General features: G+C 36.4%; 1 protein-coding gene across 1 annotated transcript; it reads left to right on the top strand.

Moving 5' to 3' along the window:
- The first annotated feature begins 277 nt into the window (after positions 1 to 277).
- LOC124165584 (uncharacterized protein C18orf19 homolog A) lies at positions 278 to 11143 on the top strand. Its single transcript, XM_046543045.1, has 4 exons — positions 278 to 615; positions 1038 to 1278; positions 9297 to 9442; positions 10210 to 11143. Exons 1-4 carry the CDS (start codon positions 468 to 470, stop codon positions 10542 to 10544), a joined length of 870 nt encoding a protein of 289 aa, XP_046399001.1. The 5' UTR covers positions 278 to 467; the 3' UTR covers positions 10545 to 11143.
- The last annotated feature ends 2942 nt before the right edge of the window (positions 11144 to 14085 follow it).

The raw sequence follows: 14085 nt of genomic DNA, 5'->3' as shown, positions 1-14085 counted from the left end.
ATCATTACGAGACAAATTCTAGTCATTAAATGATGTAAAATGCCAATAAATACCGACAAGAGGATGTACACCAAAAATGTTTACCCAAACTTTCTGAAACCAGTGTTCTCTAAAAGAAAGGAATATTTCCGCTTGTGGTTACTCAATTGTTTTTTGATTCCAAATATCACCATAGGGGCGCTGTCATCGATGTACATCGAAAATGTCATAAATGAAAATGTATACCGTGCATAGAGCATCGTATACCTCCGATCTCTAAAATTCGTCGCGATTGGTCGCGATATCGTAATTCATGTGTTTCGTCGGCAGGCTCCAACAACCACGCAAATATTACTGAGGAATTAAAGGCTATTACCTCGGCTATATAACTCACTATCATCCGTCGAACTATGGAAAATTATAACCCTGAATAACAGAGGAGGTATTTACGCCGGTAACAAACAGGCGCAGAATTTCAAACTTCACCGATGAGATTATCTTGCATTGTGCAGCTGAGATGGCATGCCACTGTTTACCTCAGACAAAACATAATAAACTGCCGTCAACATCATTGCAGTGGAGCTGCAGCTGCAATTTATCACTACAATAATAATCATCCTTCGAAAATATCACAAAGTAAGTCACAAAGCATTAATTATTAATACTTTTAATGGAACAGAGATGAATAGCCTTGAAGGCTTTGCCTTTCAAATTGTAAGGCAGTAGCGATTTCTTATATTGGCCCGCTGTTTTGAAGAAAATATTCTGATGATTTTCCATCATTGGTAGGTTATTCTAAGAAGCTTTTGGTAGATATACAGATCCAAGATTGTAGCAACTAAATAATTCCCGCTTCGTATTATGTTACGGTTGTCAAGTATATTTTTCTGCAATATTATAATTTTCTTTATTGCTTTGGAAATGACTGTCTTGGTGGTAGTGCCTCATATTTCAAATATATATTTATACTGGCTTAACATCGGTTATTATTAAATGCATTGTTGTGAATTAATCAGGCACTTCTTTTATGTAATGTGTAGGTCTCAATTTTTTTTCAGGTACCACTTCTCACTCGATCTCCTTCATACCTCTTCATAAAGCATCGTCAAATCAGACACTTTTTTACTGTACTCAATCAGGAAGAAAAGATGATCTCAAAAGTGAAGGCGAAGGAGAGAAAAAGCTATCACTATTACAGAGGTTTAAGCAAATGTACCGTGATTATTGGTATGTGCTAGTTCCTGTGCACGTTGTTACATCCATCGTGTGGTTCGGAGGGTTCTACTACATAGCAAAAAGGTGATTCCTCTCAAATAATTCATCATTAAAACTATAATTGGTGTCTGTCAAAACAGTGGCGCAGCAAGGGGGGGGGGGGTTTGGGGGTTAACCCCCCACCCTCCCAGAGCTCAGAGAAATTTTTAAGTTTAATCCATTTTACTTATTTGGATCAGTATTACTTTTAGAATAGTGTAAGGATTAATCAAATATCCATCAGAAGGCCGTAAAACTCGCCATTTTGAACCATTATTCTCAAAATTTTTCTAGGGAGGGTCATCGCAACACCTGCTTACCCTGGTGGGTATGCAATAACCCCACACCCCTAAGTATTATTTGTGCCTAAAACCCCCCCTAGCCTTAATTCTTCACTTCGCCCCTGTGTCAAAACCAGGGACCTGGAGCGGAGCGAATTTTCATTGTTGCTCCGGGGTGCTCCACTCCGCTCCGGCCGGAGCGGAGCAGGTCGGAGCAATGTCGGAGCGGAGCACTCGGGTGGAGGGCATGTCGGAGCTCCTCGGAGTAGAGCGAATTGCTATGATGCTGCTCCGCTCCGGTATTAATTTTGTGTTAACTTTGTTCCATAAATATCATTGCCCCCTGGAAGTGCGTATTTTCCAAATAGAATTAACCATAATTAATTATTAATAGAAAAACCCACAATAAAATTAATTAATTTAAATATAATGAAGGGTTACCCGCACGTGATGGCCCAGCGGTATTTAATAGCAATTCCCTTCGTGACATTTTTATTTAGAATACATCATTTTATAAAGAAATATCGGATTATTAGCATAATGATACCCTTGTAAAAGTTGACTAATATTCATCAATATGTCCATAGCCAAATCAACCATTATAATGAAAATTTAATTGGAAATCAAAATTAAGTGATGCACTACTTTCCGCTATGTTTCAAATTTTAAGCATACGTTTAAGAATACGTAGGTAAAACCTTTCAACATGTTATGTAATGTCTTCACAGCAATTACGCCAACTGTGATTTTTATCTTTCACGTGTATAATGTAGATTTTTTCCTGGCCGCAATAATAATTCACAATGATTATTATTTATGTGGGTTTTAGTGGCATTGGAGAAACATAATAAACTAATAAAATAATTTAATTTTGTGAACATGATTTTTATAGTTGATTATTACATGTTTTACATACTATTCTTAGCTATCAATAAAATTCAGAGATGATAGATGGAATATCTGACAATACTGCCATGTACCTGGCTTTAACTAACTGGTCTTGTAGGGTATATATAGATATTTTATATTGTTTTTTGTTGATGTTTTTCACACTTATGAGCAAGAAAAAGAGCGTATTCCGAGGTTATGCGCTTGTGAATCTAAACTTTATTTTATTGTGATCCTCTCTGTTGAGTAAAAAATCAACAACTGATGGTTACCAAGGCCGTTTCATGCTATAATTTTTACGATATGTTCATGAATAACAGTCGTCTGCAATTATGAAATTATGCTATTATTTTTCTATAGTTATAAATATCAATTTTCCATCATTTTACAATCTAAAGATTATAATTAAAATTAATTAAAGATTTATTACAAAGGTATTGAAAATTTGTGTTTCCCTTGTATTTTGCCTTTTTAATACAACTGAATTAAGAATCATCTGTATACAAGAAGTTTAAATACAACTGTTATGCAATTGTATCACAAAAATCGGTACAATTTGTAAATGTACAAAAGATATACCATTTGTAAATAAATGCTTGCATTGTTTGGGAAAGAAAGACTACATTTCAAAATAGGTGTTATCGAGGAATTCAGTTTAACAGACAGACATTGCTCAGAAGAACCTCTAATTACAAAGCATGTTATTCGGAAAAAATTATGGGCTTTGGTTAAAATATATATTACTTTTAAATCCAAGTACATATGTATTGTAAAATTTCATTAGAAATGCTCTTTCCACCCAACGAAGGGCCACATCCTTAATATTTTAAACGCACTACGTTATGGCATCATAATAAAACGATATCCCAGAATTTTGAAAATATTAGCCTACAGCATTTTTATATTTTAATATCGCCCGACAAAGAATTTTATAATGCGATAATAAAATTAATAAATTATTAAAATGGCGACACAAAGCCAGTCAAATTATAAAACAACATAGATAGCGATATCGACTTTCGTATTGTATTAATCCTTAAGATTATCACCATAATTATTTATAATTCAAAAGTATCTAACGCAAGGTATTTAAATAGAACACATATTGGACTGCCCAATTTGAAAAGTATTTTTTACGTAATGAAAAGTAAAGAAAACTTTGTAATTCTGCATAAATATTTAATTTACGACATAGGTTTCGACGTGGCACGTCATCGTCTGGTACAAATCCACAGAAGACAGAGAATAAACAGCCGCACACAAAATTTTTTTTTTTAAATCTCTACTTTTCATTGTGTCAAGAAGGTTCCATTAAGTCACGCCTGAAACAAATACTTTTTTTACATAATACTATTTGTAAATTGAAATGTATTGGTATTAAATAATCCCGCAAATCACGTAGAATGTGGATTAATAACTCAACATAAAAATAGCCGCAGGGAATATCCGAATGCGTTCCACGGCTGCAGAAGCGTGCATACGTCGATTTCCCGCCAAGAAGCGAAGCATTGACGTTGTGTTCTGCTCCGCTATGCTCCGGCTCCATTGTCGGAGCGGAGCAGTTCCATTCCTGCTGGAGTGGAGTTCTCGCAAGAAATGCTCCGCTCCGGAGTGGAGCACCTAGGTCCCATTGTCGTCGCTCCGCTCCGGAGCGGAGCAAGAGGAATTGAACTGCTCTGCTCCGACAATGGAGCCGGAGTATAGCGGAGCGGAGGAGCGCTCCAGGTCCCTGGTCAAAACATATCCCTAAAAAGAAATGCATAATATCTTACCATTTTGTGGCATAATGCTTTCATATATAAGTAATACTGAATTTATTTGCAAAAATAATAATTAAATTTACGTTAGTTTCGAAGCATGAGCTGCATTTTGATATGGTCATCCGTTAATAAAAAAATTGTTTCAAGACCACCATTGCAGCAGAAGGGTTAATGGGCTGCATGAGAATGAAAAGGGTAATTGTTCTTAAATGAAACTTCTACCAAGTTTATTAAGTTATTTCTAGTATTATTGTGATAAATTTCTCTTTTAAATTTCAGTGGACATTAAGGTATATGCGTAATGAAGTTATGAAACCCTGGAAATACGAATTTCTAAGTTTCAGACATAACTTCAAAAAAAGTAATTTACTATGCATGTCTCTTGTCAGGAATGTTGCCTATTTTATCACCCTGCCTTAATTACAGGATAAACTTGCAGAGCAATTTGTATCACTTGCATATTTTACCAAAAATTATCAACTGATGAAAGGGAGAGGTATTTATTGTCCAATGAATACCTCTTTCCTTCCGAAATTAGGATTTATTTTGGAAAATAAATTATAGAGTCACTCACAGACCAGAAAAGAGGTCTATTAACTTGCTTATTGATGTATATGAGTAAATATCTTTCAGGAATGCCCTTCAATCATTTTAAATAATAAATAAGGTGTATAGGCGAAGGTGAGGCTTTGAATTACTCTAATGGAGTAGGAATTATGACAATGAGGAACTTGCATGGGTCATTGATTGCTCTAAAAACTATTTTGAATAAGTAAAATGGATGTATTACCTCGCAAAAATACCTTAAGTTTCTCCATTCAACATCAAAAGAAATAAAAAAACTGCATTTAAAATTGAGAAAAATTTCTCTGAGCCGACCACTGCGCGAAGACACCCAAGCGTTGCCGAGGCCAGGCGTGACGTAATAGGTGCCTAAACAACCGTAGGGAGTTGGGAAATATGTTGAGTGCATGCTGTAAAATTTGTTTTGAGGGAGTATTTAGTCACTCATTGTCGCTCTATTTTGTTCTGTTACTCTTGGGCAAGTTTTCCTATTGCTATTGTGCCACGATTATTACTTGGGATATTAATGGGGAACTTGCATGGGTCGTCGATTGCTCTAAAAACTATTTTGAATAAGTAAAATGTATACATTAGTTCGCAAAAATAACTAAAGTTTCTCCATTCATCATCAAAAGAAATAAAAAAATTGACTTCAAAATCGAGAAAAATTTCTCTGAGCCGACCACTGCGCGAAGACACCCGAGCGTTGCCGAGGCCAGGCGTGACGTCATAGGTGCCTAAACAACCGTAGGGAGTAGGGAAATACACTGAGCGCATGCTGTAAAATTTGTTTTGAGGGAGTGTTTAGCCGCTCATCGTCAATTTATTTTGCTCTGTTATTCTTAAGCAAGTTTTCCTATTGCTATTGTGCCACGATTATTACTTGGGATATAAATAATGCGACATCGGGGTGATGAAATACAAGCGTTTCACTTCGTATGTTTCAGTTACCAGAAAAATGGATGATAACGTTGCCGCTAGTTCGAATAGTACACCTGAAATTTATCTACATCTACATAATACCCCGCAAGCTGCCTATAAGGCTTGTGGCAGGGGGTGTTAGGACATCGGCCTATTTTTAGGACTCCAAAAATTGATGCCACGACCCTCATGGAATTTGTTAAGACGAATTATTGCTATACGTCGGCGGCAAATCGAGATGTAAAAGAAACTTGTAATACTGGAGGATAACGATCGTAAGCTGTGCTGTTGACATTAGAGTAAGCTGTGCTTGTAATTTGGCAACGCCGTATTAGCGGAGAAGGTAATCCTATCCGTCCTATGGTGCAAATTCACAGCAAAAAGGTCTGCACAAAATCCACATGTGAGATCGCAATTGGTTCCGCTGCCAACACACACACAAGCTACAACCTATTTCAATAATATAGGTAAATCCATAAACAATATATGTACTAGTATATACCATAAAAATATAGTGGGAAATAGGCAAATACTCTTATCAAAAACTGGAAGTCACTTTTCACGTTCTTATATTCATCACATACAACTTAAGAGCTTGTTATGATGAAAACAACTATTTATTCACTGATTTAAAGCCTTAAATCAAGTTAGCCCACACAACTGACTTTTCTCACTACTATTCGTTGAAATAATGGAATAACAAACTTCACACACATTTTTTATTTCAATAGCTTGATCGTGAGATGTCATATCTACGGTGAACAACGGAGGTTAACACACCACTGACAATTTTTACACTACTGTTAGACATTTATCGATAGTGTAATAGCACTTTTTACAATTCAATCACGATGGAACACTGATAACTCTTGGCCGATATTTTTCAACCTCGTCAAACATTGTGCATTACCACCACTTGCACTGTGATTATTAGCAGTAGCTTAACGGGAGATGTCACGTTGAAAATAACACTATTTTGGACAAAAATGTTCCTATATGTCTCCAATCAACGAGCAAAAGTTGCATTGACTGGAATTCACAGCTATTGCAGTAGTTACGTCACAGAATTTCAACTGAGGAAAATTTTTGGGCAAAATTCGACAGGCACATAATGTGAATCTCCCCAAGATATTAAAAAACCAACAGGGAAGCTCATTGCCATAGGATTGTAACTACACCGCAAATTTCTATCCCTTGGCCCTCGATCAACACTTGGCCCATGCGTCTGACATCCTCTCTGAAATTATGCAATCCGTAAGTCATTAGCTTTGAAGGAAAATATCAAGTTACCCTAAAACAATGGAAACATGTTTCATCCCTACCCCATCTCACCATCCCTCAACTAACCTTTCTCGGTCTACCTGCTTCAATGCTCCCTATTTCTGGATGAACACAACTAGTTGAGTCACCTATTGGGCCCAAATATGTCTAAAGGCCTGTTTACACGGTACATTAACACGTACGGGTTAATGTCTAAAAGTATGAACACGAGAATGAACGCCAAAATGCACCGTGTAACCACCCAACTTGTGCGAATGCATGCGCAGAACCTGTTCAAATTTGGTTCATATATTCGTACATGTTCCGTTCCGGTCCACAAATATCATTCACGCAAACGTACGTTAACTCGTATGTGTTAATGTATTGTGTAAACAGGCCTTTACAACAGCTTTCAGCAATGGAATGACATGTGGGAGATTCTAAAAATATTGAGACCAAACATGATGCATTTCTGACAATATTTAAGTTTTTTGAGCTCTTGTTGGTTAACTCTAACTTTCTAGCTACAACAAGGCAGTACATACCAATATTCAAAACTGTCCATAAAGCAGTATTTTCAAAGAAATAATCCTAGCATGAATACACTCAAACAAGACAAGACAGACTGGAAAAGCAAGCTGCATAAATCACATAGCTCTCCTGGCTTTGCCTTGATAGCAACAACATCACAAGGTTACAAGATTGGATGTGTTCATCCCTTGACTTCCTCATTCATAGCATTGTCGCTTGAAAGATGCAGGGTCTCACCTTCCCTTCCTTCTCTCCTTTACACTCTTATGCTGCCCACCTCATCATCTTGCTGACTGGCATTCTGTACTGTTACAGCTCTTCCAACTAGCTGCATGTGACGTCTAAATATGTACTTCTAAACATTGTGTATTGTGTTTCAGATGACACTGTTGAAATTTAATTTAATAATTAAAAAAAAGCAAGAAAAAATAATTATTCAGATAAGGAATACTCAATTTATGGGCACTGTGGCATGTAACTATAACGAGGAGGTGCAAAATCCACCTCATGACTACTGAAGCATCTTGGGTGAAACACAAGTCATTATGGGATGAAAAACTGACTAAATTCGGGGGAAATGTGTGTGAGGAAAATTTCAATTCAGTTGAAAATTTCTTCGATAATGGAAGCCTACTTTCATGTCCAAACGCAAGAATGATAACTGATAATCCTAATGCCGAGTATCCACCAAGCCTAGTGTCTTCATCATCAATAATTTTATCAGCATCATCCTCAGATGTTAAATGTAGCGTAAAGAAGATTTCATGTGTGCATACTACTTTAAGCCAATTTATTGTTGCCAAAAAAAGTTTAGTTGTTTTTATCAATTATTTATTCCTGTATCACTGAAAACAGCACCATTGGTTATTTAACTTAGCAATTGTACTCGAAAATCCGTACCCTAGACAAGGGCAACCTACCCTGGTGGGACTTGAGCCCGCAGCCTCTTGTGTGACAGGCAATGACTGTACCTTGCCACCCTACCAAGGGTGGCATATGTTAACACGTTGCGTTCGGATGGCGAGAATTCTCGTCATTTTTTTCCCCGAACGATCCGGACGGATAATGAAGATTCTCGTCATTTAGGCGCGTCAACGTAAAAAATTTTAAAGCGTACAATACATATTCGTTAGTACGTTTTCAGTTGTTGTTCGTTATTCATAATGAATTCATGCATCATAACGTTTGGTTGGATAAAGTTATATTTTAAACATTAGCTTTTTAACCATGTTTAAACCAAAGCCATTACGCCCTAATAGGCACATATTTCCAATCTCGGCGTTCCTAGCTATTTTAATACCCCGGTATGCAACGTGTTAAAGCAGGCAATTGAAAATGCATTTGGGTCCAAAAATATCCAAATGTACCTCATATTTTAATTCTTTCACTGAAAATCGTGAATATTTTTTGCTGGTTCTAAGGGTTTAGATAGCAATGCAAGTCTATTCTAGCTACCCTTAATTATTTAATGCATTTTCAGTTTGCATATTTTTATGCACAATGCCCACAGAAAGAAAATTCTTGCTTTTCCTGGAGAAAGAGTAATTATTGTTTTTTGCAGTGAACTCATGGTCAGTTATTCCATGGATCAAGACTTTGAATAAATTTTATGAATTCATAGATTCTATAATTAAGATTTTTTGTTAGGATATGTTATTATAATGATATTAGAATATTATGTAATGTTGATTTTGTATGCTAAAATTCTACATTTTTGATAAAATTTACATTTGGTAAAATATCTGTTGTGTTGTTGTCTTTTTGAATCTTTGTTTATTACAAATAATTTGCTTTCAATTGCACCATGCTTTGACATCTTTTTAATTAAAGTCTGTTTTTGGTTTTTAATTTAATACAGTGGGGTAGATGTTGCTGCCATACTCACAAATTTGGGATTTAGTGAAAAAATTACTTCACCTCTGAAAGATTCCAGCGCTGGCTATCTTGCTGTGTCATATGCGATGTACAAGATTGCAACACCAGCTCGATATACTGTCACTCTTGGTAAAAGTCAACTTTTATTCTTCCTCCATTTAGTGCCAATGGTATGAACGGTCTTGTTCAGTGAACACTATTATTGAGTGTCTGATCTCCTCCCTATTGACTAGTCCTATACCTATGATGTAAAAAATTACAACATGCTATCTGACTGGTGAGCAGCCATGGAACTTTCAGCATAAAATATGCTCCAGTTTGTGTTGGCTGAACAAGACCATTATTTATTTCTTTCTTTTCATACTTGTGTATTTTATTCATGAGAAGTTGTGAAGTCATTTCTCATTCCTTCCTTGTTGGCAATGCACAGTGATGATATTGAGGAACGTGTTCTCAAAGGCAAATGAGAATAAATCAAAATTAGTTCATGTTAATGTTGTAATTCTTTACTCTTCTTAAATCATCACTGTATTTGAAAAAATGTAATCCTGTGACCCATTTGATTTTATGTATTAGTAACTCTTATGTAATAATTATGTTTTCGGGGTATTTATAAATATCTTAATTATTACCATTTAAAAATAGTCTTACCATTTAAATGGACTATAAGTTAAGTCCCAAGAAGTTGGTCTCATAGACTTAAAATAAAATCTTGGGGGGAATCTGAGACATTTTGGTTCATAATTGCACTATTAGATGATACTTTTGTTTTTCATCAATTATTGCTTTAAATTCTGTGTTGAGCATTTGTGTGCATTGATGATAAAAATATTAGTTCTTTGTTTCAGAAACTTTTTCATAGGCTATTAAAATTTATACTGAATTTTTTTCTGTAGGTGGCACAACTATATCTATCAATTATCTTAAGCAGTGGGGATACATAAAACCTATTCCACCTAAGGAGAAACTTAAGGAGATGTATGCAGAGAAAAAGGAATCTGTAGTTGAGAGTTATCGTGAGAAGAGGGAATCAATGGTTGAAAGCTACAGGGAAAAAAAAGAGTCGATGGTTGAAAGCTATAGGGAAAAGAAAGAATCTGTACGCACTGGTTTACAGGAAGCCAAGGCCATTGCTCAAGGGTTACGTCATGGATTAGGAACAAAAGGTGAAACTGCTGAGAAGGGTCTTCCTGGTTCTAAGAATAAAGATGATGTTGGCACAAAAACCTAACAGTCATGCTAGGAGAGAAAAACCAACACGTTAAATTTTTAGTGATTGCTCCTAAGTATGTTTTCCTTGGTAGCTTGCACTTTATTTGTACCAACTATTTTTTTGTTGTGAAGTTCTATTTCTAATGAAAAATGAGCTGTGAGAATATTTTACAGGTTGAAATTGGATTATATTTAGTTTTTTGATATGGAGGAGCATGAACAAATTTCTGGAAATAATTCTTGCCGATGCCGATCTCTCTTTAAATTTTTACAATAATTATGGTAAAACAGGAATGATATCTTTTCTCATTTTCTTATTTTATAAATGTTTTTACGTGTATTTATGATTGGTCTTGATTTGGAAGTGAAGGAATTCAAAATGGAATTATGTGGCCTTCAATACTGATTTTGTTCAGCTGAGACAAACAGAGTGATTGTGATCAAGTGTTATCATTGGAATGCTGCCTCGGTATGTTTGTATTGTTAATTATTGAAAAATCAATAGTTTTCAAATCAGGTTGTCAGTTTTTATTATTGGATGTAGCTAATACAGAAATTAATTTTGTAAGGAGGATTGTAAATATGTAAATTCAGTATTAAAGTGTAGTGTACTTGAGAGTGGCATGGATTTTATTAGGCCATTGTGAGCTTGCTCATAAATTCTTCATATGCAATCACTTTGCAATGCATTAGGTGAAGAAATGCATAATTTCAAACTATTGCATGAAAAACATAGCACCATATTGCAGTGGCGGATACATATAGGGGGTGCACCCTCCCTTGCAGGGCCACCCACATTGCCTAACATTGCAGAACCACAATAATAACTTTTTTTTATACTAAGATGGCATTGTCTTGTATATGCCTATTAGCAGTTTAAATAAAACTTTGTTAAACTTTGCGTGTGACTAAATTATTTGTACTTACGACAAAAGGAAAGGTAGCTCAAGATATCTTTTGCGCCCCCCCCCTTGAGTTTTTTCTGTATCCGCTACTGCCATATTGCAATAAAATTATTTTATACATCTCATTCTAATTCATTTATTCTTTTCATGTTAAGGTTTAATTTTTATGAAGGTTAATCACTGCCAGAATATGATCTTAAGCATTTTGTTAAGGTCAAATATTTCTACATGTACACATGTTTCTACCTCTGACTCAACTACAAAGTTTAATGCATTTCAAAGAGTAGTGTAAGGAACTTAATAAAAATGAGAACTTCATCAACCCATCAACGCCCACGGGTGCCATATGGCACCCAGTGCAGTGCTGAGCCAATATTCCTGCAATGCATATACCGTATAAGCACGTGTAAGAGGCACACCTTTTTCCCAGAAATTGCAGCCAAAAATGGGGGTGCGCTTCTTACACAAACTTATCTTCCACTCCTCCCTTTCCCCGGTCGCAAGCCCAAGAGGAACTGAGTGGCCTTGGTTTTCTGCGTGAGTCAGTCATCTAAAAACCAAGATCAAAACAAGCGGGAGGCAGGTGAATTTCTCCCTTATTGACGTATTTTTACAATGCCCCTGTTTGTGTTTCTTACTCGTAAGCATCGCACCGTCACGTCGGTACTTCAGATGTGAACATGGAAAAGATCGCGCAGCATATTTCGCTCTGGAGGGCACGCTAAATTTACTGTTACAAGTGGACATACTGCGGCATATAGTAATCACTTATCAAACGTAGAGAAACACGCAGTTTTGAAGGACAATACCTGGTCAATAGTCAACATCTGTCTTCCCGAGTAATTTCCATTACGCTAAGGGCCTGATTTTTCAAAAATCATCTTCAGACATTATTATGTGTAAGGGTTATTGCGATTGAAAATTATATTGGTGTCAAAACCTGCTGTTTAAAAAATTCAAACGAATGTGTAATTTTTTAGACTAAATGGTGGATAGAAGAAATCAAAAATGCTTTTAAATGAAGAGCGCTGAAGGAGAGGTAGAGGGGAAGGAGCGCACATCTTTCACGCAACGAGGCTGAGGGTGAAGGAGAAAGGGAAGAACACGTCCGATCTTGCATGTGACGTTGTTGCCTTCAAAGAGAAGGGGCGAAGGCGCCGTAATGTGATATATGCAGGTTAAGTTGCCTAAAGTTTCCAGTCCGTCTTGTCTTGTTTGAATGCGCTTATTCTACGCTTGTTTCTTCCGAAATTGTGCTCTTTGGACTATTTTGACTATTAGTAGCCTTGTTGTAACTATAAATCTTTGTGTCAATCAATTAGAGCTTAAAAAACTTAAATTCTGTCAGATAGGCGTCACGTTAGATCTCTTCATTTTTTTGAACCTCGTGCGTGTCATACAATTATTGAAAGCTATCCAGATATCTTCGAGCTCAGTAGGTGACTCACCTAGCATTTGGTCTCCAGAAACTGGAAGAATTGAAGTTGGGAGATTGAACATGGTCAGTTGGTGAGACGGGGTAGGGATGAAACAAGATTCGATTGTTCCCGCGTAACTTGATATTTTCCTTTGAGGCAAGTGATTTATGGTCCGTGGGGTCTTGGAAAGGAAAAAAACGTCAAGAGGCATGGGCTGATGGGGGGCCGGGGATGACTTTGTGAAATCTACTCCCTGGTTATTTTCTTACGGCGCTGAGATTCCCCCGATTTTTGTCCAATCTCTTGGGAAGATTCACGCTATGTGCTTGTCGTGTTTTGCTTTAAAATTTTCCATGGCTGAAATTTTATTGCAATACTCCTACGAGAGCTTTTAAAAATATTGATCGTGAGTAGGACAAGCATCGTCATACAACGGCATGTGCGAAGAGAGGATCGGAACTCTTTCTACTCCCTCTTCTGGGACGCTGCATTCACGAAAGCATTGATTGAAAATTTCGGATTCAGAATCAATTACTTCGATGAATTTGGATCCCAAGTAAATTAAGGTGAAGGGCATTACTCGTGGATATTTGGATCTGAGGTATCCGATCATCCCTAGTAAGCATCATAAGGTTAAGACAAGTGAATACCTACTTATCTCCAATCACCATATATATCTTGTAAATTTAGCTGAAAAACGCCGTGTGAATTATTAGTATTGAAAGTGGAAATTTTTATGACGTCCAGGCATAAGTCTGCAACACCCCGGGATAAGATAAAAAATGCCGGAAAGTTTTTTTTCTTTAGCTCCGATGCTCAAAATAGGGGTGCACCTCTTACACACGCTTATACGGTAATGTGTGAATTTTAGCATACATTTCAGTGCACATACTGAGTAGAAGGTTTCCTCTATTATTCGGTCAGATTTAATTGTGCTCATTGTATTGAGCTCATATGCATCATATTATATAAAAGTGAGAGATGTGTGATTTAAAAAAAAACTTTGGGCGCTGACGAGTTAAGGATATCTTGGAAGGAAGGCAAATCCTCACAGGGTCACAGTCCAATTTGCCAAGTTAGTGTTTCAGTCCCAAGTAATAAATTTAAAATATGTAGCCTGAAAACTTGGGAAAATGCATAATTTATGCAACTGGTAATATGACAATGCTATAAGGTAATGGCAATAGAGGCACATGGGGCATTCAAATTCATGAAGGCTCCTCCACTTCGTTTCTAA

The sequence above is a fragment of the Ischnura elegans genome, chromosome 9 (assembly GCF_921293095.1).
Source record: "Ischnura elegans chromosome 9, ioIscEleg1.1, whole genome shotgun sequence".
Classification (NCBI taxonomy): domain Eukaryota; kingdom Metazoa; phylum Arthropoda; class Insecta; order Odonata; family Coenagrionidae; genus Ischnura; species Ischnura elegans.
The sequence above is the reverse complement of the archived record's forward strand: the minus strand, read 5'-3'. Positions and strand labels throughout refer to the sequence as shown.